Raw genomic sequence first — 27,398 nt, 5'->3', positions numbered from 1 at the left:
AGGCGAGGTAAGAGTGGAGAGATACTGAGGAGCTGCAGAGTGAATTCTCTTGTAAGTCATTAAGAGGAGTTTGAACTGTATGCAGAAACAAGTAGCCAATGAAGTGACTTGAGGAGAGGGCTAATGTGAGCATAGTGACACTGGCAGAATATAAATCATGAAGCAGAATTTTGAACAGATTGAAAGGGAGAGAGATGGCATAGAGGGAGACCTTTGAGAAGCAAGTTGCAGTAATCTAAGCGTGAGGTGATGAACGTGAATAAGAGTTTTGGTAGGGTTATCAGAAAGGAAGGAACGAATTTGGTGATATAGAGAAAGAAACAATGGTTTTAGCAGTCTTAAGGGGTCTTGAGCTAAGCTTTAGTAAAAGACCCCTTTAATATGTAATGTGCATTTTAAATTAAATGCCTGGTTAATTACATAACATAAATTTGGTTCCTAAGTAATTGTAATGGGGAGAATAGGGAGGACGAATAGTTTATTTCGGCTCATTCAGTCCATCATTAGTATTGCTTTTGCAGTGTTCTTAGCCAGAGACCTGGCCAAGGGATTTGAACTAAGTCCTCTACACGGTAATGTGTAACAATGCTATTAAATTCTTAAGTTAGTCAAGTCCCCTCTCCTGTCATCCAAAAAAACCTGAGTGTTTTGAATATTCTGTTTAATACTGTTTTAAAAAGTCACATAGGCCCCGAGAAACCTGCTAATTTATTTTGTTTTGTTCACATTAATTACATTTTTATTTTTCTTCATCTTACTCTAGTTGTCTGATAATGTGATTAACCGTATGAAGGAGCCCAGTGCACCTGCTGCAAGACCGCAGTCACCATCATCTGATTCTTCTGGCTTTGCAGGTATTTCCACGTTTTTTTCTTTCTGATACACGTTTCAGTGAACATGTGCTCAGATACATTAGGTTTTCTAGGCTTTTCCAGATGAGGTGATCCTAACATAGGATTCTTTTTTCCAGGTTTGTTTTACGTATAGCAGGATTATTGTTTTTTATTTTAGTGTATGGCTTTTTGGATATTACTAGTTGTCTTAGGATTTTTTATTTTGTCTGTTGCTTTATCATTGTGTTATTTGTGTAGATGGTTCTGTACTTTTCTTACTGGTAATTGTTTTTCTTATGTGTATTGAATTCTTTCATATGTTCCATTATAAATTGCCTAGAAAGGGATTCTCAACCCAGTCAGTCGAGATTTCAGAATATTCACAATGATTATGCATGAGAGAGAGATTTGTATGCACCGCCTCTATCTATCTCATGTACTCCCACTGCAGCTCCTCCTCCTACCTCAGTTGAGTGCGGGTGTGGCTGGAGGGAAGGAGTGGCTGTAAAAGAAAAAAAGGGGCATGCTGTGGGTGGCTGTTTAAAAAGAAAAGTGCTGCTGTGGATGGAAGGGAGCTGTAAAAAAAAAAAAAAGGATGCTGTGGGTGGGAGGGAGGGGGGATGCAAAAAAAAATTGAAAATTTTGTGTGCAGAATTTTGCAAACTTTGTGTGCAGAATTAAAAAATTTTTTTGGTAGAATTTTGATATTTGGTGCAGAATTCTGGCAGGAGTATTCTTCGGTGAATTGTGCAAGGAGATACAGTACTTCATAACATATCATTTAAACATATCTAATGGTGGAATTCTCAGTATATGTGGAAAATTTATCAAAGATTTCAGCAATTAATTGATTCTCTAAATTTTCAATTTTTACTTCTAGATTGATATGTCCTTATCAGACAAAGATTTTGTCTAATTTTTGATTCTATAAATTTTCAATTTTGACTTCTAGATTGGTATGTCCCTTAGCCAACCCAGATACATAAGAATCCAAGTGTTGCACAGTGGTAGACAAAGTTTCTGAGGAATTTCGAGCCAGAGTTAATTGAGATTCAAAATTATCTACCTTTTTTCGAAAACCAAGATCTTACCTGCCTGTTTCTTTATCTGTGATGTTCTAGTTTGGCCAAGGGAAAAATTTGTCTTCGATGTTTCCTCCGAAGTAACCATAGCATGAAGGTTCAAAGGAAACATGTGGCTCTACTCGAGGATGAATAGCAGGAACCAAAGAATAGCCAGTTTCCATTGGAGCACTCGTGATGTTATCCAAACCGACTGCTGGACTCCCTGTCGGACTGGAGCCATCCAACGCCACAAGTCCTGGCACTTCCGCTGATCCGGGAGCAATAGAGCCTTTGCCAAGAGTGCTAACAACAGATGCTTCTCTTGCCGCAAAGCAGGGTTGTCTGGTGGTTCTCTTTCCTCGGGAGATAGTGAAACGCTACTTCACAGTAGCAGTGAAGGCACCTTTTCACCCTCATCCACTTGCAACGGGTCTGCCCCAGACAATGGAGTGTGCATGGCAAAAGCTGTTATCTTTTGTTGAATAAGGGTAGGAGTAACACTGCTTTCCCCAGAAAGGGAAACAGATTTCCTCGGCCTTCACTTAGGCATTATAAAGATCAGGAAAAAGCTCCATGCACATCTGCTGTCTAGGGCGCTATTTATTTATTTATTGCACTTGTATCCCACATTTCCCACCTATTTGCAGGCTCAATGTGCTTTACAAAGATCTGTTATGGCATCTTGACTGCCCCCATCATACAGTAGGTCATCCGAAGATGAAGAGACTGAAACTGTATAGACTGCTCACATGGCCTGAGTAGAGGTTGCAGCTGCTAGTGCAAGAACAGATGACAGGGAGAAAAAACTGCAGCTGTGGGAGCTACTCAGACTGTCCTGTGAAGGACACTGCAGCCATGAGCACTGGCGTACATGGTCTGAAATGAAGAGCTTGCGGGCCTGGAGAGATGGGGTTAGGAGTGGCCTCCACAAACTAGCACCTGTGACTGCAGCCAAGTCTAGGCTGAAGGAGGGTTGGCTTGAGAGACAGAGCTGGAATGAGTATGTGTTGCTTGGGAAGCTGGGAGTGAGTAGGACGAGAGATGGTCAGGGGACAAAGCAAGCTAGAGATTTTGTTGAGTAGGGGTGGGTTTGGGAGGAGCAGAGAGAGCTGGGAGGTGTGGAGCTGGCCAAATCCTCTTCCCTCTGTACTTTAGAGAAGAATAAGAGAAAAGAAAAGAAAGAAAGGCTGGTGTAAAACGTTGGAGGAAGAGAGGTGAGGAAGGGGTTGACTGTGGGTGAGGAAGATCAAGCCTCTGAAGGGCTCACACCAAAGGGGAGAAAGAGCTTGGGAACATTGACTGGGGCTTATGATGGGGGAATTTGCATAAAATGTAAAAAACATTATGCTGCTTTGTATTGCATTTTAAATTATTACCGGAAAATAATGTGTTATAGGCTACAGATTGTTGGGGACGTTTCATATAAGCTCAGAATTTTCAATTTTTTCTTTTGTGCAGAAATTTTCTCAGTATGCAGAATTTTCTCAGTATTGGTATGTGTGACTATCTGGGTACAAGTAGATGTGTCAGGAACCATTGTTTTATTATTTTAAGTTGTATTGCTGTTCTCTAACTTGTTTTCAGTTTGTAGATTTATTGGGTTTTTAACATTTTTAACTGTATTGCATTTGTGTAAAGGTACCTTGTGTAAAGGGAATGGGGGAAAAGACAAGAAAATATTCAAGATAGCTACTGTTTATGATTGTAATTTTTGGCTTTAGATCCATTTCAATAATGTTTTGTCTTCATCCACATTATTCAAACCAAGTGGCTGTAAATTTTTATGGTAAATTTGATTGCAGTGTCTTTTAATGAATAGTAAGTTGGACTATTTTCTGCTTTAGTATATAATATTCCTACAGTTACAGGTGATTGTAAAAGAGCAGTCTAATGCACATCAACCTTCCAGAATTACTGAAAGTAATAATTTATTTCAGAAAGCTGAATGACTTAATAATAAGCTGTCAGTCTGCCAGTTTGAGGTAGTCCCATCCTTTGTAACTCAAGGGTTTTATTCTTGAATTTTGTTTCTTTTTTTCTTTCAGATTACGGTTTTATGCTAAATACTGTTCAGCAGTTGAACTTAATAATTCTTTTCTTTTGGTTACATTGTACATTTGCATCCACATGTGCCCTGCTGGTTATTGGTGCAAGTTTAAAAAAATGAATAAAGAGCATAATTCAAGTCTTACACACTTTATAGTAATTCATAAAGATTCAATTACACAAAAACTAGAGAAGTTACAGCATCCAATGGAAATTGGAAGAAAGACCATGACACTAAAGAATTCTAAAACTACAGTAAGGCTCATTTATCGCAAAACTTGGGAGAGACAAAATTTCATTTGCATTGAGGAGGCTAGTCCATGGTTGTGTTACAGAGGATGTTGCAGTTTGATGGATGGGGACTAGGGCTAGAAGGGATCTCAAAAAGGAGTGTGTAGGCTCGGAAGAATGTAAGTTGTGAATAAGTCCAAGTAATTGCTGTACAGTACTGAGAGGAATTTGTTAATGTGGTTTTCTTCATGTTGGCATATGGTGGTGGTGATTTTTTTTTTTTTTGTCCACTGGCAGGATTGAGTCATGCACACAAGTCTGTGATGCCATCCCACAGAACTGCTCTCCCTTTAAGTTCTGAGCATGTGTGGCCCTTCACCTGTGTAGTGGTCTCCTCATCTGCTCAGTTTTGTTTCTTCTGCTGTGCTGAACAGATTTGTGATAAAGCTCTTCCAACAAATTTAATTTTTATTATTTGTTTTATTTGTATGACGACATCTCTTGAAGTTCTTTGGCATTTATTATATCATCTTAATACTACAAAGATTTTGCTTGTGGACAATGCGGCAACTGACTGTTTCATATTTTGCAAATTGCTAATAACTTATTAAGATCATCTCTCATTGACAAAAGCAACTAATTCACTGTTCAGTCTTTTAAGATGTACAATTCCTGTTGATTTTTGCATTCTATTATAGTTATTACATTGTATTCATATAAGTTTCTGTCTTTATAACTTGGATTTGTTATAAAATGTTCTTTATATATATATATATATATATTGAAACCACACAATGCCAAAAACAAAAGAAAGTCCCAAAGTGGAAATTTTACAGTGTGGTAATTTTCTACTTCCACCCCCCTTTCCCCAACCACCCTCTACCCACCCCCACACATATACTACAAAGGATTGGACTGCACATGTTGTTTCTTCATGGCAGTCTGATCTGCAGATAAAAGCAGATCAAAATCCTAGCACCTCCTCTCCTTCCAACGTCAATACTTCAAATTATAAATTCAACAGGTAACTACGAGCACGATGTTGCAAACAATCCCACACTGGGGATGAGATTTGTTGAAAAGTCTTCCAGTCTGTAGGAGACCGCCGGCTAGCATCCAGTCTCTCCATCTTCATTAAGCTGAAAAGTTCATTCCTCCAAGCAGTGACTGATGGGGTTGCAGCCTGTCTCCAACACATCAAAATATTCTTTCTGGCTAAAAAAAAAATGCCTTATGTAGCAGAAGGTTAGGCCCTGATTTCAGGCTCAATGAAACAAAGTTTGAAAACATTTGAATATCCGCCTGGAGAGGCAGGCATCTATCCAGTATTGTAGAAAGGTGCTTCAGCACCTGCATCCAGAAAGGTTTTATTAAGGGGCAGGTCCAGAACATATGTACTAATGTAGACATCTCAACCCTACAACGTAGGTATTCCGTTGTTGCTGCCACTCAAACCAAAAATGCCCTGTTTTCCTTGTATCCCCTATTCTATCAGCCAGTAACAACAACCCATATGTCCATTCTGCCTGTTTTCTAAGCAGGTCCTTAACGATTTCTAGACTTTGCTCCCATAATGCAGTTAACCCTACACATTCTAGAAAGGTATGTCTAAATGGTTCTTTTTATGTTTTACATTTATTACATATATCATCTTTCCAAAGTTTTAACTTGACCCCCTGCTCTTTAGTTATGTATTTCCTGTGCAATATCTTAAATTGCGTTCTTGCAAATTTACATCCTCTGTAATTTTGTTGACCTTAATCTGTTCCATATATTCAGGCACCAACTCCTGTGCTTTATTATTCAAGCAGGTAGATTCTAACACCCCCGAATATGTATCATCAAACTTCTCACATCCAGCTTGTACCTCATAGTTAACCTATTCCAATGTGGAATCATCTTCTATCTCATTGGGCCTCAACTTCCCCGGGGCCTTCAACATAAGAGTTTCACAAGTGACTTGCAACAAATGTGTGTTTGGGATAGCTCACTCTCTTAGGCAAATGCCCCTTTGCAACATGTAGGTGTCTGCTCTATACTGACTAAAGAGAATAAGTATAGAACGTGTTACTTTCATTGACCAATTGGGAAACTGATGCAGAAGTTGTTGTTATTGCATAGGATTGCTAATAGCAGCAACAAAAGGTTGGGTGTTTGACCTAATAAAGGTTGATGTTTTCTGATATAGCCCCTATTGGCAGGAAACTGTTTGTGTGTTGCTTTATTTTATTACTTGCATCACAAAATTAGGATTTTAAGTTTTTTGGACTTTCTTTTTTTCCACTCTGTGAGAAAATTGTTTGTAAAATTGGGCCCATTTTGTTTGTTTACTTTTTTTTAGAGTTTATGTTCCAAACAAGGTGCAGATGGCAACTTAACAGTGAAAACAAAAATGACTTCACAGTGTTAGTAAAAATTAGCTTTTAAATGCTTTGACAAATCACAAGAGACATTTATTTTAGCCCTTAATTAAGTAACTCATATGAAGATTCTGCTTGGGCTCATCTTCTAGTAAGTGCACAGTAAAGTTGATAGATGTGCACAGGTTAACAAGTTGCCAGGTACCAAAGTGACATTGACTGGAGGTCACAATTTTGTTGATTTAATAGCATAGGAACAGTGAGTCAATTTATTTGTGACAGTTCCTCATCTGTAAATCTGAACTAAAAGATTAGCAGGTTTTTATATGTATGAGACCACTGTTGCTTGATGTTCTCTCCTGCCCTAATTACTTTTGTCACATCGTAATTACTTTTACATACAACAGATTTTTCCAGTGATAAATTCAATATACAGTATGTTGAATTCATTTTTGACAGTGAAAGCTTTATGTAAAAGCAAATAGGTCAATGAGAAGGGGGTGAGGAGACTTGTTGCTGCTCTTGAATTAACTTTTACTTAGATCATAAATTGAACTGTTGGCCTTTGTTCTGGAGTACATTTCCTGTCACATTTTATATTATGTTTTTAGTGCTGCTTAAAAAATGTAGAGGATTTTTTTTTTAATGAACTCAAACTTTACTAGGCCGAGACAGAGATTTACACATGTATATCAAATACATAAGCCTGCTTTGAATATTGAACAATTTACACGGATGTGTACGTATAGAGTTGATAAGGTATATCTCTTACAGTAAGTATTTGTCAGTGACACAAACAGTACTTTTCAAAGGCAAAGAAGGATTTTAAGCCTGTCTGTATGTGTGTGTTTCCTAATAAGCTTGAGTTCTTATCTGCGCTAGATTTTAAGAACATGTCAGGAGGTTATGAAGATTCCTTGTGTGGACCAGAAAATAAGGTGCCTTTAACTGAGGATGAAAGTTATCTTGATAACAATAGTAATGGTGTAAAAGGAAATTGGAGTGGGAGTAACACTCTTATGAAAGCTCAGCAAATGAAAGTTAGTGATAAAGAATAAAAAGAAAGAAACAGTGTATGGAGCTATATGGGGTGGGGTGGGGTTGGGGGATTTGGGATTTAATCAAGCCTTTTTCTGTGGAGGAGTATCCTAATGGTTAGTACAGTAGGCTGAGAACATGGGGAGCTGGGTTCGATTCCCACTGCAGATCCTTGTGATCCTGGGTAAGTCATTTAACCTTCCATTGCCCCAGGTACAAACTTAGATTGTGAGCCCACTAGAGATAGAAAATGTACCTGCGTATAATATATGTGAACCGTTTTGGTTGTTCCCACTGAAAGGCGGTATATCAAATCCATGACCCTTTCAGTAATAGCTCAAAGTGAGTTACATTCACGTATAGTAGATATTTTCCTGATTCCAGAGGCCTTGCAATCTGTTTGTACCTGAATCAATGGAGGGTTAAGCGACTTGCCCAAGATCATAAGGAGTGACCCACTGCTCTGATCATTAGGCTGCCACACCTCTCTTATTTGGTAATTGGATGTTTAGAGAAACCCTTGACCAGCTCATATATGGAAGTAAGTGCCCAAGTTAGTTTGGCAAAAAATGTGGATTTAGTGATATTCAGAGCTCTCTCTTTCCACATATAACAGAGAAAAATTGGTTTTAATGCTCACAAGTTTCAGACTTCCTCCTTTTCGAGTCACCTATAACACTGTTATAAATTCTGTTGATCCTTTGGTCCTGTAAACTATGAAAAGTGTTTGCGGTTTTTTTATTTAACGCTTCATTGACTCACATTCTAAGTTTTTGTATCTGGGGCAATGGAGTGTTAAGTGACTTGCCTAGGATCATAAGGAGCTGCAGTGGGAATCGAATCCAGTTCCCCAGGATCTCAGTCCACTGCTCTAACAATATAAGTACTTTCAGAAGAATGTTTATTTTTACATTGGAAAAGCTATTCAGGATATAGTGTATCTACTTTATATTGACAAATCTTTCTTTAGTTGTAAACAAAGTAGTGGGGAAAGATAAGCTAGGTTGTTAGTAATCTTAATTCCCAAATGAGTGGGGTGGTTGTACTGTTAGTCCCCTGGGAAATGTTGATTTCAACAAACTCAAGTAATAGTTACAATTTGTATTTAGTCCAAAGATATCTTATGGCCATCAGGTCAGTGAGAAATAGCAAGGAAGGTAAGGGGCATTTTTGGGTGCTGTGGAAAAGAGAACTAGTTGAGAAACAGGTCCACATTTCACTTCTTATCTTTGCTTTTTCTAGGGTAGTATGCATTAATTTGTATTCAGTTTGGTTCAAGGCCCCCTTGGCATTTAGGGAAAGTATTAACAGTAGCCAGAACAAGATGTGTTCTTAAAAAAAAAAGGCTTAAAGAGTGGCCAAATGTTTAGTAGTTAAGATTCAGTGCAAAAAAGAAACAATAGTCATGCATTTGAGATACAGAAATATGCAGGTATGATACACTTTGGGAACGAAGAGTTGATGTGTCCTCAGGAGAGAGACCTCAGTGTGATAGTGTCTAACAAGGCAGTGGCCAGAGCCAGGACGATGATGAGGTCCATAAGGAGAGGTAGAACAGCAGAAAAAAAAGAGTTGATAGTGCATTTGTACAAGCTGAGGTCTCATCTGGACTACTGTGTTCAGTTCTGGAGGCTGTATCTCAGAAGAAATAGAGATAGGTTAAAGGCGATTCAGAGAAAAGCAGTGAAAATAGTAATCTGCATCAAAGGTGTATGAGATTAGATTAAAAGGAACTAAACATGTATTCCACAGAGGAGAGGAGAGATGAAATGGAATTGATCAAAGCATTTAAATATCTGAAAGGTATTACTATGTGAGAAACAAACTTTTTCAGTGGAAGGAAAGATGGAGTTTAATATCATGGCTGCTAATTGTACAAGGGGGAAGATTCAAGTGCAACCAGTGGCGTAGCAAGGGGGGGCTGCCACCCAGGGCGGTTCGCCGTTGCACCTCCCCCCCCGGGTGCAGCACGATGACATACCTCCCCCTCGGCACATGAACCCCCCCCCTCGACCCAGTGCCTACCCTCCTCAACTCCATCCAACCAGCTCCCGCACCCTACCTTTAAAGAAATCTCAGAAGCCGTGGCGTGGCGAGGCGCAGCGCCTCATGCCTGCATGTAAAAGAAGTGTGGATCATCTCATTGGGCCTTTCGTCACTCTGTCTGTCTCATCCTCCGCTGACGCAACTTCATATTTCCGCAAGGGCGGGACAGACAGAGTGAGGGAAGGCCGATGAGATGATCCACACTTCTTTTCCATGCAGGCACGAGGCGCTGCGCCTTGGCTTCCAAGATTTCTTTAAAGGTAGGGTGCAGGAACTGGTTGGACGGAGCTGAGGGTAGGCACTGGGTCTGGGGGTGTTGATGCGCCGAGGGGGGGTGTCATCGTGCTGCACCCGGGGGGGGGGGGGGGAGCTGGCAGGGAGCACCCCCCTTGAGCTGACACCTGGGGCCCACCTTGCTACGCCACTGAGTGCAACATCAGGAAATATTTTTCCCCAGAAAGGATGGTGAATATCTGGAATGGCCCTCGGCCCTCTGGAAAAGTTGGTTGAGAAAAATATATTTATTAATTCCAGAGAAGCGTGAGATAAACACACAGGCTCTATAGTAGCAATATGAAGAAAATAAAGTATTTTGGGGAGTAACCTGCTCAGAATGGCAGTTAGAACCCTAAAAATGGTACAGAAATGAGAGAAAATAAAAGTTAGAAAACCTAGAGTAAGGTTAAATGGTCAGTGTATTCTCAATGGAGAAGGGTAGATAGTGGGGTTCCCCAGGGGTCTGTGCTGGGACCACTGCTTTTTTAACATATTTATAAATGATCTAGAGATGGAAGTAACTAGTGAGGTAATTAAATTTGCTGATGACACAAAGTTATTCAAAGTTGTTAAATGGTAAGAGCATTATGAAAAATTACAAGAGGACCTTACAAGACTGGGAGACTGAGCATTTAAATGGCAGATGACGTTTAATGTGAGCAAGTGCAAAGTGATGCATGTGAGAAAGTGGAACCCGAATTATAGTTATATAATGCAAGGTTCCACATTAGGCATCACTGACCGGGAAAGGGATCTAGGCGTTATCATTGATGATACATTGAAACCCTCTACTCAGTGTGCAGTGGCTGCTAAGAAAACAAATAGAATGTTAGGTATTATTAGGAAAGAAATGGAAAACAAAAGTGAGGATGTTATAATGCCTTTGTATCATTCCATGGTGCGACCGTATCTCAAAAAAGATACAGTGGAATTAGAAAAGGTACAGTGATCGGCGACGAAAATGATAAAGGGGATGGGATGACTTTCCTATGAGGAAGGGCTAAAGTGGCTATGGCTCTTCAGCTTGGAGAAAAGATGGCTGAGGAGAGATATGATAGATATCTATAAAATACTGAGTGGAGTGAAACGGGTAGACATGGATCGCTTGTTTACTCTTTCGAAAAATACTAGGACTAAGGGGCACGCAATGAAGCTAGAAAGTAGTAAATTTAAAATGAATCGGAGAAAATATTTCTTCACTCAAAGTGTAATTAAACTCTGAAATTCATTGCCATAGAATTTAGTAAAAGCAGTTAGCTTAGCGGGGTTTAAAAAAAGGTTTGGATGGGTTGCTAAAGGAAAACTCTATAGACCATTATTAAAATGGGCTTGGGGAAAATCCTCTGCTTATTTCTAGAATACTTCCAATTAAACAGACTGTATATACATTCTATGTGGGGACCCAATGTTAACAAATAATATACAGTGTCCCAAACAAACGTTTTTCAAAAAGATTCTTAATGTCCAAGGGCATACATACTATTTAGCATTGTAGAATTACTTCATCACAATAGCCCTGAATACAGCCCAATATTATTAAATTTTGAGAAGGGGATCTTCAGAATCTACTGCAGCACACACCTTACGAACATTATGTTCTTTTGATGCAACGGTTGTGGTGCAAATCCTCATTGAACCACTGAATTTTTATTTTTTTAGATTTTAGAAATGAAGCTAACAAATCTAAAAAATGGATGGATGAAAGATAAATTTGAAGCCTTTTGGATAATTTTAGAGACTTTCTAAAGTAGGGTGTGTCTGTGTTTGTATATGGATGTTTGTGCTTGGATTTGTGTGTGCCTGTTTTGTCTCTGTATATCTGTGAGCAGGAGAGGGGCGGGACACTTTGAAAACTGCAGAGACTGTCTCATATAAATGTTTTGGAATATTTTGGGGAGGATTTTATTTCTCTGGAACCCCTTGACCAATTTGGACCATTTTTGAACTTGATATGATTTGCCTGGTTTTCCCCTGCACAAAATTTAGTTCCAGTCTCTTACTTTATGGAGATTTATTTTTCATCCAGAGAGACTCATGGACAGAGATGCTTGGCCCCTTTATAATTTTTTCAGTATTCTGTTGGGTTGGAAAGAATAAAAGCATACTACATCCAAAACTGTCCACATAGAGATACGAACATTTTTAACAAAGTAAACACTGTGCTGCTGTTTTACTGCCTTATAAATTTCCTGCAAATAACTTGTACTTCTGAGTGCTCAAGAAGCTTTTTTGTCTTTCTCTAGAAAATCATGCTAGACAGATTTAAACAAACTGGCCTTTTCAGCAAGAACAAAGACATGAAGATCTATCCATTATCCATAATAGGTGACATCTATGGGGAAATAAATGGATAGGGGTTTCAAAAAGAGTGAATTTAAACACTATTACATTTGCCATTAAGTCCTTTTCTCTGGTTGTGTTTTATATATTTGGAGCAATAAAAATGCATCAAAAATTCTGCCTGTCCCGTTAGACTGGAGTTTGACAGCCTGTCTCCATGTTCCCCCCCCCCTTCCCCGGGTGTCCTGAAGCAGTGCTAGTGATAAACATATATAGGGTTGACCATCTCTCTCAATTTAATTTTCAACACAGAAGAACAAAGTGAGAGCAGAGAAAGTAGATGTGATGAATTAATGAAAGCACTGGGCTGTAGAGACATCACCTTACTTGTAAAGATACCAAGCCTTTTTGAATGTCTGCTTCTGGACCATGCACATCCACAGCATTATTCAGCCTCTGATGAAGGCTAATAGTTGCTACGGTTTTTTTTTTTTGGAACAAACCTTCACAACATGATGTTAATTTTATTTTGTCATATGCATACTTTACACAAAAGAGCTTCACATTGGCAATTACAGTAGTAGAACGTTAGGTGAACAACAAAAACATGGGACATAACTGGCACTTAACAGAATCATAGTGCATGAAATATGAGGAACAGAAGGACAGAAGCACAGTGAGCAAGAACAAAAGGTTATTAGTAAACCCTGATGCCCCTAGGGATCCCACAAACTAACGAAAGTTGTCGTAAAATCAATAGAACACAAGCACCTCAATTTATAAGTCAGATCTGTGCATTCATCAAAAATCCTTTGAAAAGAAGGCCCAAAAGGTGGTGGTATAGCTGTAGAAATCAGACTGAAAGGGCTATTACGCAATGTGGTTGACTGAGATAGGTTAGTTGGTTTGTATTCTGTAATGAGAACTTAGAACTGCACATTCAGAGCTAGTAAATATGAATCAACTTACTGGATTCCACCTTCCTATATAAAGAAATAAAAAAAAAAAGCCTTTATGCGTAATCAAGAAAATGGCTTAAACACACGTTTTATTGATCTCTTTTCATTGATGCAGTGCTCCTGCTATACAAAAATCGGAAGTCTTCTTTCCAGTGTGTGTGTGTGTGTATATATATCTATATCTATATATATAATTTGTTTTAACAGCTAGAACAATCTATGTGAGAATGTGCTCATGTCCCGCATTTTTATGGCTAGTTTTTAGAATTCTTGGGTTCTTTACACTTGCAATGTTTTGTTGAAGCAGTAGAGAATTGTTAAGTCAGTTCATGAAGGGATTTTTTTTTAAAGATGCACAAAACTGCACATTCAGTTGCTGATCATGCGGATCTCTGCACATACAGAAGAAATCAAAGAAAGCCTCTATTGAATAAGGCCATCCTTCTTTCTGGAAATGCATTTTACTTGGTTTTGTTTGTGATTCCATTTAAAAAAGTATTTGAAAAAGCAAGAGTACATGAAACATTTGTCCTGCTCAAAATGTCTCAATACTAACTTTTCAAATGAAAAGTGTTGATTTTCCGTTATTGAAAAGGAAATCTTTTTATTTTTTGAGTGGCTGCTTTTTTACATAAAGAAGAGAAAAAGCAGTGCTTTCAGGGGGATAGAAGGAGCACAGAGCATGCCTGCTCTGACAACTGATGAAGGGCTTCAGTGACACTTCATTGAAGACAGCAGCTGCAGGTGTAAGATAATAAAACCAACCATTTCTTTTAAGGCAGATGTGATGAACAGTGGATTCATGCCTTGAAAATACTTTAATAGAATATCAAAAGGTCCTTCAAGCTGCATACAGAAAATTACCACACATGGAAAAAGAAGCACTTCCCGTTAGTCATGTGACTGCATTATGGCAGCATCATGAATAGGATGCTGACGATCCTTCTCCTAAAAGATCCTCAAGGAGTAATTTTTTTTTCCATATTAAAATGTTTATATTTGAAATAAAAGTTCTAGAAATATCTGAAGAATTTCAGACTGCTAACACATATACTGCTGTTTTGAAATTTCTTGGTCTGTAGACTTTACATCTATCTGTTATTCTTGTTGGGTGGTATTATTAGAATGCACAAGTAAAGTATGCAAAGTAAAGAAAAAAAGAAAAAAAACCACACTTTGACCCTTAGGGTGTGTTTTACTAAATGTATTAAGTGTTTGCATCTGCTGTGCCCTATCAGCAAAATCAGTGCATGTGATGTACAAGGGCTGTACGCTAATTGTTGGAGGTTCGTGTTCTGGGCAATTAACACGTGGACATATGATTATTGCACGTAGAACCTGGTTGCAGTTATTATGGCTGCATTTAGTACGTCCTGTTGAGGAGGCACTAAGTGAAGCTGCAATAACTGCAAAACAGGGTTACAGGTTAAATGTTTAACACACTTTGGGCCCTGTTTACTAAGTCGCACTAGTGTTTTTAGTGAGTGCCTAAAATTAGCGCACGCTAAACACTAGGGACACCCATATATTCCTATAGGTGTCTTTAGCGTTTAGTGTGTGCTAAAAACGCTAGTGCGCCCTTAGCGCTGCTCAGTAAACAGGGCTCTTTATTTAGTAAAAGAGCCTCTTAATCCAGAAACCACCTGTGTCTAACTGCAGACAAACAATGAGACTGTATAAACTGAGCTATTAAAAATAGCTTCCTAAAATATGACTATGGTGGGGAACAGATAGTTGAAAATGTAGAATCATTACCTAGAAAACCAGTTTATACTGATTTGATTTATTCTCTATTGCTTCTTGAAAAGCATTGAAGCAGTTATAAAACAAGTATGTGCTCGTATTTTAACCAGAACACCATTCATCTAAGACAATTGTTGATTATGATCTACTGAATTGACCCCTTCTTCACCGAACACTAGAATAATTTTGGGCAAATAAATTGTTTTTTTCCTCATGTTTTCCTGAATAACCCACAGTTATTGAGCTCGTTCTACTCTTGTAATATGTGATATATAACCAAATGATCTATGGGGGCAGTTGCAACAAACCCTGTTCTGAGAAATGTAAAGATCAAGAGGGAATATAGCTAAATAACAGATTAGCCAAGTACTGTGGCAAATCTTTGAAAATAGCTTGGAATATCAGGCATAGAGCTTTATGTTTTACTGTGGCATCAGTAGGAAGCCAGTGTAAATGATAAATAATTGGAATGATGCGATCATATTTCTTCACCCCTGACAATAACCTTGCCGCAGTGTTTTGTATCACCTGAAGCTGTCAAAGACTGGACTGTGCTAACTTTTGTAGAGATGGCTAAAGTTCAACCTGTGCAGCAGTATCAAAACTGTCAGCACTCTACCTGAAAGAAAAATAGTTCTGACCTTTTACTAACCCCTCTAACTTGCAGAACATGGGTTGCAGTTACCCAGTCTGACTGACAAAGCCCTTGGAGGGAACAAGAAGGATAGCATAAATACCCAATGCAAGGGGACCAGAGTTTATCTTACAGCCCCTGGGGGCTGTTCTCCTAACATCAGTGCACAGGCCTAAATGTGTTCCAGCCTCCAAGCTGTAGCATTTCTCGAATCCAGTACAGAAGGGTCTTTGACTACTCAGCCTCAGAGCATGTAAAGCTGCTGATGGTTCAATTTCTTAACCAGAGTGGCAGAACACTTGATAACTTACTAGAAGTTAGTGTGCAAGTGAGAGTGCCCCTTTATACTTTGCTTTAGTGATCCTATTTTGTGGTTTGAGGAGATGTTTGATAAGGCACAGGAAAGGATGATCAATAACATAGTAACATAGTAGAAAAAACAACGGCAGAAAAAGACCAGCATGGTCCATCTAGTCTGCCCACGATAAACTCATATGTGTATACCTCACCTTGATTTGTACCTGTCTTTTTCAGGGCACAGACCGTATAAGTCTGTCCAGCAGTATTTCCCGCCTCCCAACCACCAGTCCCGCCTCCCATCACCGGCTCCGGCACAGACCCCGTATAAGTCTGCCCTCCCCTATCCTAGCCTCTCAACCACCAAAACCGATAGCTTTGCAGTGCCTTTTCTTTTTGAATAGGAGGAGCAGAAGTGAGCAGTTATAATTTATTTATTTATACATTTATAGTTGGATTACAAAAAATATACATAAAATAAAAACACACAAAACAGAGCCCCCTTCAACTCCCATCTCTTTTGCTGCAGTCAAATTGTGCCAATCAAATAACATTTACATGCACTAAAACAATGCTTGCATAAATAAATGAGGGGCAGCGCGCCCTTATGTGGGTTTTCCTGCGCACTAAGACCACTTTTATCACAGCCGGAAAATGGTCAATTTTCCATTTTCCGAATTAATGGCCATATGCTAATGTCTTTAGGACACAGCCATTAACAAAAATTAGTGTGTCAGACCTTACCACCACCCATTTTGAGGGCAGTAAGGACTTATGCACTATACTTGTGCTGATCTGTGTGTGGTGATGTGACAGATCTAACAGCAACTGTCATGTCCATTCTCCCCCCCCCCCCCACCCACCCAGACACATCCCTTCCAAGAAAAATTCAGAAATATTTTTAGCGTATGGTTTGTGCGTGTACATTGGGATTTTACTACGGGATGTTTCAGCACGTCCCATGGTAAGCCTTTTAAGCTGCGATAAGTACATGCTGTATTTACTGCAGCTTAGTAAAAGGAGCTTCTTGAATTGTGCAGTACCCCTACATAGGCACAGTATACCTGGTAGTGCATTCTACAAAGGTGGCCTAGCTACCGAAAATGCAGCAGCCCTAGTTTCATCATATCATGCTTTGACCACTCCATGAATCTACAGTTGCATTGCTGCCTCAGATTCATCAGATATTGTATGCAATAGCTCCCTGGTATTTGACTCAGGTTTTGTCAGTATATCGCCCAGGGAGTTGATACGATCAACCACCCAGAAACAGTACCAACATGTCCTGTACTTATTTAAATCTGCATTATCCAGACTGTAATGGACTTAGATACAAATGCATCCAGCTTTTCTTACAAAAGTACATAACTGTGGAACGCTTTGCCCAAAGCTGTAAGATCTATCCACAACCACCTTAACTTCAGGAAAATAGTGAAAACCATCCTAAGAAGGCCTATCCCCTTGATCCAGATTAACTTTTACTTCCTGCAACACAGCTAAATATGGACAAATTATCACCCCCTCTTCATTCCTTGTAGCTTATACTTATGTTTCTTATCATGCTTATCATGCTTTCTACTTTAAATGTGCTATAAATGTGTTAAATAATAATAATAATAATAAAATCTTGTATTCCATAGCGTCCCACAGATCAATCCAGAGACTGGTGGGTTATGTCCCTCTGCCAGCAGGTGGAGATAGAGAGAACTTCCGAGGTTCACTGTATGTGGTCATGTGCAGCCACTTAAACCTCAGTATTCTCTCTGTCTAGCAGGTGGAAGGTACATAACTCTGTAGCTCTGGCTTGGGGCTTCTCACCCGTTCCCTCGGGCTGAGTTGAGCGTCCCTTAGTGGGTTGAGGGCTCACTGCGATAGTGAGCTGGGTAAACCTGGTGGGGCCAGGTCCCTCCCTTCCTCCTCCCCACCCCCTGCGGAACTCCCTTTGCCAGCCTATGTGAGTCTTTGAAACAAAAAATAAAAGAATGGGGCCTTGCACTCACAGTAAGATAGGGCTTCGTTCTGGCTGGGGCAGTGGTTAAACTGTCTAATTTTTGGCGGGGAGGTGAGTGCCTTGGTACTTCTGCTGGGAGCAGATGACAACTCCCTCAGAGATAGTCAAACGCTGCTCCCGGTGTGGGAGCCGGAGAGCAGCATTGGGAACGTGCTCTGCCTGCCCTCGCAGCTCCTGTTCTGGGGAGCAAGTTGCGGAGTTGTAGGACTGCTCGGCTCAGAGCGTGGAGTCGGCGGTGCCATTGTTTTCCTTCGGGCCCGCTTCGTACCGCCTCGCAGCGGACGATTTTGGCGCCATTTCACGGGCGCCTCTGGCGTTGCCTTCGGCGGCCTCTTCCTGCGAGATGGGTTCCCGCCAGACCGCAGGTGCTGAGATGGCTCCGGACGCAAAGGAATGCAGGGCAGCATTGATCTCGGGGAGTGCGTCGCGCTCCGTGGCCGGCGCGGCTGAGCCGATTTTAGGCTCCAGCGCCATTTTGATTTCTTCCCCACGTGGTACAGAGCGAGAGGAGACTTTAACGATGGGGGCTTTGCCTGCAGCAGCGTCTACTGCCTCTCAGGAGGGAACTAAGGATGCCTATATTTTGCAGTTTTCTCCAGAGTTTGTACTTTTAATGCACAAGGCATTCCTGCTTAAGAGGTCCAGGGGAGCGCCCTCTGTGTCACCTCTGGAGGAAGTAGCCATGCCCCCTCCCTTAGTGGCCAAGTGTCCGCGGTTCGAAGCATGGGGCTTGGATTCTCTCTCGATGTGTTCGGAGGTAGATTATGGCCAGGTGTCGGGAGTTTCTCGACTAGACCACTCAGATTCTCTGGAGGAAGAATTGGCCTCTGAAGGGGGAGATGATCCCACGGCGGCACATTCTGCCAAGAAGAGCTGCCGTCTTTGATAGTGCGGGCTATGGAAGTCTTGAACATTTCTGTTCCAGACAGCGGTTTGCCTGCTTTGGTTGTCCCATCTATTATGTCGGGAACTAAGCGGCCTTCCAGGACTGTTTTCATTCATGAGGCAATGAAAGTGCTCATTGCGTCTCAGTGGGACACTGGAGGCAGGATTGCGCATGTCCAGAGCCATGGCGCGCCTTTATCCACTCCCTGGTGCAGAACGGGAGGTTTTCTGGCTCCCTGCAGTGGATTCTTTAATCACTACAGTCACTAAGAAGACTTCGTTGCCGTTGGAAGGCGGCACAGCTCTTAAAGATCCTCAGGATAGGAAATTGGAGTCTTCTCTGAAGATGTGTTTTGAGGTGTATGCGGGCTTCTGTCTGCAGTTCCTATGCGGCCAGAGCGTGCCTTTCCTTGGTGCAGAAAGCGGCCTATCTGAAGGAGCTCGGGCAGGTTTTGCCTTCTCTTAAGGTGGGCCTCGCTTACCTGGCGGATTTGCTTTATGATCTCAGAGCCTCGGCTAAGGAGGTGGCTTTGTTAGTAACGGCTTGCCGTTGGTTGTTGGCAGATATGGCGTTTAAATCTCGTTTGGCACGTTAGCCATTCAGAGGTAAGCTGCTGTTTGGGGAGCATCTGGACAAGATTGTCAGTGATCTGGGGGATTCTAAGGGCTGTTGTTTGCCTGAGGATAAGCCTCGGTCTGCTGCCTGCGGTGGCAACTCCTGGTCCCGATTTCGGGCTTGCCCGCCGGTATCGGCCGGGCAGATCTGGCTCGTTTGCGAAATCACGCTTTCCTCAGAAGCAGCAGCTGTTTTGTGGGGAACGCTGCCCCAGCGGTGCTTCTTCAAGGCCAGCCGCTGGAGCTCGTCCCCAATGATGGGGTCTTGGTTCATCTTCCAGTGGTGATAGGGGGGGCGGATGTCCATTTTCCTTGGAGGATGGGCCGGGGTGACGTCAGACGAGTGGGTCTTGGAGGTCATACGAGACGGTTACAAGCTGGAAGAGTTTTTCGTGGAGTCTCTTTGCAAGGCTCCATACAAGGTAGCAGCGGTCAAAGAAACTCTAAGAAATCTGATCCAACTCAGAGCGGTTGTTCCCGTGCCTGTGGAGCAACGAGGTTTAGGCCGCTACTCCATTTACTTCATGGTACCCAAAGAAGGGGGGTAGTTTTGTCCGGTGCTCGATCTAAAGGGCGTAAACAGGGCTCTTTGAGTTCGTCACTTTCGGATGGAGACTCTGCGGTTGGTCATGGCCGCCGTTCAGCCAGGAGAGTTCCTTACCTCACTCGATCTCAAAGAGGCGTACTTGCACATTCCTATTTGGCCGCCTCATCATCGGTTTCTGCGGTTTGCAGTTCTGGGCCAGCACTTTCAGTTTTGGGCCCTGCCGTTCAGCCTAGAGTCTGGCCCCCATACTTTCGCCAAGGTTATGGTGGTAGTTGCGGCTTATTTTCGGCGGGAAGGAGTGCAAGTGCACCCTTATCTAGACGATTGGCTGATAAGAGCGCCCTCCTTCCAGGAGAGTGTCCAGGCGACGGACAGGGTCGTCAGTTTGCTGCGTTCATTGGATAATCAATTTGGACGAGTCACTTCCTTCTCAATCCCTGGAGTATCTTGGAGTGCGGTTTAACACTCGGTGAGGCACCGTGTTCTTGCCAGAGAGTCACAGACTGAAGTTTCAGTCTCAAGTTCGGAATCTTTTGGGGCTTCAGGCACCCAGGGCCTGGGATTATGTTCAGGTGTTGGGCTCCATGGTGGCCACACTGTAGGTGGTTCCGTGGGCAAGGAGTCACATGTGGCCTCTTCAGAGGTCGCTTTTGAGTCACTGGTCCCCCTTGTTGGAGGATTATGTTGTTCGCCTTCCCTGGGAGCCATTGGCTAGGCTAGTGATGCAATAGTGGCTTCGCCGCGACAAGCTGGAGCTGGGAATGCCCTTGGTAGTTCCGGACTGGGTGGTGGTGACCACGGATGCCAGTCTCTCCGGATGGGGGAGCCCATTGTCTGGGTCGGACGGCACAGGGGTTGTGGACCCAGGCGGAGGCGTCCTGGTCGATCAGCCGTTTGGAACTAAGAGCAATTTGGCTGGCTCTTTTGGCACTTTGTCCGGGTCTGACGGGAAGACTGGTTCGGATTCTTTCCGACAATGTGTCAGCGGTGGCTTATGTCAACCGGCAGGGAGGCACCAAGAGTGCGGCTCTGGCCAAGGAGGCCTTTCTTCTCTGTCTTTGGGCGGAGGAACTTTTGCCCCTGATGTCGGCAGCTCATATAGTGGGGGCGCTGAATGTCGAGGCGGACTTTCTCATTCATCATGTGCTGGACTCGGGGGAGTGGGAGCTCTCCGCTCGAGCCTTCTCATTGATCACGGTCTGGTGGGGAGTGCCGGCCATAGACCTCATGGCACGAGGGTGCAATGTGAAGGTACCTCAGTTTTTCAGCAGAGGCAGGGATCCTCTCAGGGGATCGATGTGCTTCTTCAACCATGGCCGTTGTCCGACCTCCTGTATGTATTTCCGCCGGATACTAGGTCGCGTGGCTCATCACTCGGGTCGGGTGATTGTGGTAGCTCCGGATTGGGCCAGACGTCCGTGGTACGCGGATCTGGTCCGTCTTCAGATCGACAGTCCGTTGCGGCTGCCGGATTTTTGGGGATTGTTGAGTCAGGGTCCAATTGTTATGGAGGATCGCTCCCCGTTTGGTCTTGTGGCTTGGCTCTTGAGAGGGCAAGATTGAGGAAAAAGGGCTATCCAGACAAAGTCATTGCTACTATGTTAAGGGCTAGGAAGCATTCTACTTCTACAGCTTACGCTCGAGTGTGGCAGACCTTTGAGTCGTGGTGTGGTGCAGCAGGGCTGGTTGCAGCATTGGCTTCGATAGCTTCTATCCTAGCTTTTTTGCAGGATGGCCTTGAGAAGTGCCTATCCTTGAGTTCCCTCAAAGTTCAGGTGGTGGTCTTAGCGTGTTTTAGGGGTCGTGTTCAGGGATCTTCGTGACTGTGCACCCAGACATTGTTAGATTTCTGCACGGTGTACAATATTTGCGTCCGCCACGAGCTGTGGTTTTTCCAACCTGGAATCTTAATTTGGTTCTTTGAGCGTTTCAACGGCTGCCCTTTGAGCCTCTGTGTCTGGTTTCAGTAAGGACTTGACATTGAAGACTGTGTTTTTGGTCGCTATTTCTTCGGTGAGGAGAGTTTTGGAGCTGCAGACCTTGTCCTGTAGGGATCCGTTTCTCCGTTTCTCAGTGGCAGGAGTTACATTGTGGACAGTTCCTTCTTTTTTGCCCAAGATCGTGTCATGTTTTCACATGAATCAACAGCTTTGTCTTCCCACTTTTTGTAGGGAGGATTATCCTGCGGAGTTTCGGGCTCTAAAATGACTGGACGTGAGACGGGCTCTCATTAGGTACTTGGAAGTTACGAATGACTTTTGTTGTTCGGACCATCTTTTTGTGCTGTTTGCTGGACAGAAAAAAGGGCAGCAGGCCTCTAAGGCGACGGTGGCTCGCTGGGTTAAAGAGGCTATTTCTTCAGCGTACATCGCTTCAGGGAAAGATCCTCTCGCTCAGTTGTGGGCGCATTCTACTCGAGCGCAGGCGGCTTCTACGGCGGAGTTGAAGTTAGTTTCTCTTGAGGAGATTTGCAGATCGGCGACTTGGTCGTCTGTTCATACTTTTGCAAAGCATTATCGAGTGGACGTAGCAGCACGTTCTGATGCCGCGTTTGGGGCTTCGGTGCTGCAGTCTGGGATCTCTGTGTCCCACCCTACTTAAAAACTGCTTGGGTACATCCCACCAGTCTCTGGATTGATCTGTGGGACGCTTTGGAAGGTAAAATTAGTTATTACCTGATAATTTTCTTTCCATTAGTCCCGACAGATCAATCCAGAGGCCCACCCTGAGATTTACAGTTGGTTACATTTGTTCTAGCTTATGTTATAATGCCGTTATATCGCTCCATGGTGCGACTGCACCTTGAGTATTGTGTTCAATTCTGGTCGCCGCATCTCAAGAAAGATATAGTGGAATTGGAAAAGGTGCAGCGAAGGACGACTAAAATGATAGTGGGGATGGGACGACTTCCCTATGAAGAAAGACTAAGGAGGCTAGAGCTTTTCAGCTTGGAGAAGAGACGGCTGAGGGGAGACATGATCGAGGTATATAAAATAATGAGTGGCGTTGAACAGGTGGATGTGAAGCGTCTCACGCTTTCCAAAAATACCAGGACTAGGGGGCATGCGATGAAACTACAGTGTAGTAAATTTAAAACAAATCGGAGAAAAATTTTCTTCACCCAACGCGTAATTAAACTCTGGAATTCCTTGCCGGAAAATGTGGTGGAGGTGGTTAGCTTGGCAGAGTTTAAAAAGGGGTTAGATGGTTTCCTAAAGGACAAATCCATAAACCGCTACTAAATGGACTTGGGAAAAATACATAATTCTAGGAATAACATGTATAGAATGTTTGTACGTTTGGGAAGCTTGCCAGGTGCCCTTGGCCTGGATTGGCCGCTGTCGTGGACAGGATGCTGGGCTCGATGGACCCTTGGTCTTTTCCCAGTGTGGCATTACTTATGTAATCTATCCCTCTTAATTTTAACCGGAGCTATATACAAGCCATGGCTGTTAGCTATAAAACGACTTTGGCCTGTGGCTGTAATTACTAGGTTACTCCTCTTTACTTTACTGTATGTGTTTGGCTATGTAGTTGTTTTTTGGTGATCTGACACTGGTCCAAGGCAGGCCACAAGTAATGAGCTGTTAGAACAACTTAAAAAAAAATGCCAAGTCATGTCTGGGAGCTGCTGAAGGTAAAATATCTCTAGTGGACCGTACACACACTGAACGTGGTCTTCAAACTTTGATGGATGCTATGGATTTTTTTTTTTAAGTCAAATAGCTCATGTATCTTTGTGTTTGATAGTTCATATGTATTTTGCATTAGCCACTTGCCATAATTTTGGGTGCAGCAAATCCATTGTTCATACTTGCTTTAAGAGATTCACAGTAGAGAATGAAAGTTTTCTAATGTAGAGTTTCATGAAGTACTTTCATACTAGGATTTCATATTTTGATTTGTATGCGAGTGTTGAAGTATTTTTTAATTTTAAGGGCATGTTACTTTTTTTTGCTAATACAAAATGTATAGAGGATCATTTTTATATTTGTTCATATGTATCCAGGAAATTACAAGTTATTGTAGGGAAAATTGAAATTCTGGAATGAAGCAGTATTCTTACTCCCCCCCCCCCTTTCTATTAGCTAGGTGAAATTTATGCCCATGATGTTTGGCATCAGGATTGAGACTTCATTTTTTTTTCCGCTGGAAAATTTATAACAGTGCTTTGTCTTCATGTAGCGTGTAATATCTAGCCATGACATGCATTCAAGTGCTTATTATGTGGCAAACAATAAAATGAAGATTATTTGCATATTATGCGTCTCAAATTGGAATGAAAAAAAGAGGCACGTTAATCCTGAAGGAGCAATAAAAGCAGATAATAAACCTTTAGTTTGATGCTATTAATGTTCCAGGTCTCCATCCTGTTTGCAGTGCTCTGCTTTCTGATTCAATATTTATGATTATTGGTGTGTTGTTAAGACTTTTCTTTCTGACATCTTCATTAGCTTTAATGTGTGCAGAGCTGCTGTTGCCTTGCCAGATTCTAGATTTAGACAGATGGTCTTTTTTGGAGCCAGAATTCAGGTGCATTGTCCTATTGTTGAGGGTTCATTTATTTGTCAAATGAATGTATATTTTTCACTTGATTCCATTGCATGTGATTGCATGAGTAACTACAAAGAAAAATATGTTTTCATTTTATCCCACTGAAAAGTGTTTTTTTGGTACCATTTTTATTTTTACCATATGTTCTGATTTTTATAAATGTAAAATAGAAAATGTCTTAAATTTGTGGACAGATTGAATGTGACCTAAATTGTTAGGGCATATAGGATAACAGTTTTCATGCAGCTCTAAGGGCACTATCTTTTCCTGTTGGCATGTGTGTAGAGCCATATACATCGGTGTTTTGGAGCCCCATTCTAGCTGATCACCATGAGACCCACCGCACAAGGCTGGCTTGGTGGCAGTGTGGCAAATGCTACACACTGCCATGCAGTGGACATGGGTTTCAGTTCCCAGTTTGGCCGGGAATGTTTCAGAAGCAGTTCTCATAGTTTTTAAGGAAGATATACCCCGGAGAATAATGCACCCACATTTTCAACTTATACAAAATTATGCATAAGAACGTAAGTCTTGCCATACTGGGGCAAACCAAAGGTCTGTCAAGCCCAGTATCCTGTTTCTAACAGTGGCCAATCCAGGTCCAAGTACCTGGCAATATATCAAAAGAAGTAAAACGGATTTTATGCTGTGTATTCTAGAAAAAAGTAGTGGATTTTCTTAATTTCATCCTAATAATATCTTATGGACTTTTCTTTTAGGAAATTATCCAAATCTTTTTTTTTTTAAACCCTGCTAAACGAACTGCCTTTACAACGTTCTCTGACAGCAAATTCCAGAGCTTAATTACATGTTAAAGTGGAGAAATATTTTCTATGATTTGTTCTAAATTTACTACTTAGTAGCTTCATTGTGTGCCCCCGTACTCCTTGTATTTTTGGAAAGAGTAAACAAGCAATTCATGTCTACCATTTCTACTCAGTTATTTTATAGATTTCTGCCATATCTCTCCTCAGTCTTCTCCAATCTGTTTTGTTCTCAGTTCCTTTCATAATAACTCCTAACATTCCATTTGCTTTCTTAGCTGCTGCAGCACAATGTGCAGAGTTTCAGCTTATCAACAATGTTGACACCTAGATCCTTTTCCTGGGCGCTGACTTCTATTGTGGAACCTTGCATCACGTGTATCACTTTGCATTTGTTCACATTAAATGTCATCTACCATGTTGATGCCCAGTCTCCCACTCTCATAAGGTCCTTTTGCAACTTTTCACAGTCCACTTATGATTTAACAACTTTGAATAACTTTTTGTCATCAACAAATTTAATTACCTCACTAGTTATTCCCATCTCTAGATCATTTATTAATATGTTAAAAAGCAGCGGTCCTAGCACAGACCCCTAGGGAACCTCACTATCCTTCTCCATTGAAAATACTGACCATTTAACCCTACTGTCTGTTTTCTATCTTTTAACCAGTTCTTAATCCCGTGGCTTTCTAATTTCCTCTGGAGTCTTTCAGATTTCCTCTGGAGTCTTTCATGAGGTACTTTGTCAAATGCCGTTTGAAAATCTAGATACACAATATCAACTGGCTCATCTTTATCCACATGTTTATTCACCCCTTCAAAAACATGTAGCAGATTGGTGAGGCAAGATTTCCCTTGACTAAATCCATGTTGTCTTTGTTTCAGTAATCCACTCCTATGTATATGTTCAGTAATTTTGTTCTTTATAATAGTCTTTACCATTTTGCCCAGCACTGACGTCAGGCTCACCAGTCTATAATTTTCTGGGTCACCTCTGAAACCCTTTTTAAAAACTGTTGTTATATTTGCAGCCCTCCAATCTTCCAGTCCCATGCTTTATTTTAAAAATAAATTACTTATTACAAACAATAGGTCTACATAATTCCCTGGAATGTACATAAGGATGTTTGGTGAGCTAAAAATGGACTTGGTGTGTGAGAAAGGCCTACGTAAAGGTGCTAAGCCCATTTCTTTTTTTTTTCCTTTAAACTTTTTATGTTTGAGGAGGTCACATGATGCTGAGCTAGGGAGCGGGTATTGGTGAGGCACACTCCCGCACCTTTCTGGCTAAACTTCCCCTCTTGAGACTCTCTCTGCACTCCAAACTTGCTTGCACAGCGGGGGACCCTTTCTTGATCTTGTCTTATTAGCTTGTGCCCGTTTTTGGGAAACTGTGACTTCCAGAATCCCCCAACAATATTGGACTTGCAGGTGGCCAATGGAAACAAAAATAGCGGATGATGTTTCAGCAAGCCCGACTACGATCCGCTCTGCTTGGGCGGCGGAAGTAGCCCTGGAGATTCGGGCACTTTTAGAAACTTCTTTCGACCGGAAGCGACAAAAGATTGCCATTAAATTGGACTCAATCAACACCGTTAGAATCGCTTCAAAGAGATCTGCACACCTACCAGCAGAGGTTGTCTGATGTGATAGATTCTCTCCATGCGCATGAGTCTCAGCAATAGAATATGCAGGTCATGATAGCCAAACTGGAGGAGAAACTTGACAACTTTGAGAACAGGTCATGTTGGGCCAATCTCCGCCAAGCTACTTGTGATGCAAGAGGGCAAGCTTCACTTCTTCATGGTGGCAACGGAGGCCTTTACGTTTGCTAGCCAATTACCCAGCTCAGTGGAGGAGTCTAGTTAATGGAACTAGTTTCTTGTTGGATCATTGCTGTGATACTGGATACTTGAAGGGGAGCGCTCCTCATATCTGCTGGGCTGTTACAGCCCACGGCTTTCCACCAATCCATGGTGTGGTCCTCCTGTGGAGAGGCCCACATTACTTTAGCAGGAGGGCGCCTCTCTAATGCTGGTTTACCTTACAGATCTTCTTAGGCCGAACTACTGTTTATTTGAACAGTCCTTATCTGTTTGCTTCTCCGTTGAAGATTCTTACCCACAACTAGCAGCCTGGACTTTGGGTAATCTCCCGTATTGACCTTATTAATTAGCTTTATTATTGTTGATTTTGACAGGGCAGCTGCACC

At 41.9% G+C, this 27,398-nt stretch overlaps 1 protein-coding gene across 1 annotated transcript in view; it reads left to right on the top strand.

Annotated features, from left to right (window-relative positions):
* The window catches only part of CHCHD3 (coiled-coil-helix-coiled-coil-helix domain containing 3), a 449,808-nt gene that overhangs the window by 9,603 nt on the left and 412,807 nt on the right, over nt 1–27,398 (top strand). The window contains exon 2 of the mRNA XM_030216571.1: nt 764–854. Within this exon, the coding sequence (XP_030072431.1) occupies nt 764–854 (91 nt within the window). The remainder of the gene's footprint in view (nt 1–763; nt 855–27,398) is intronic.

Source organism: Microcaecilia unicolor, chromosome 10 (genome assembly GCF_901765095.1).
Source record: "Microcaecilia unicolor chromosome 10, aMicUni1.1, whole genome shotgun sequence".
Lineage (NCBI taxonomy): Eukaryota > Metazoa > Chordata > Amphibia > Gymnophiona > Siphonopidae > Microcaecilia > Microcaecilia unicolor.
This window is presented reverse-complemented; position numbering and strand designations above follow the sequence as displayed.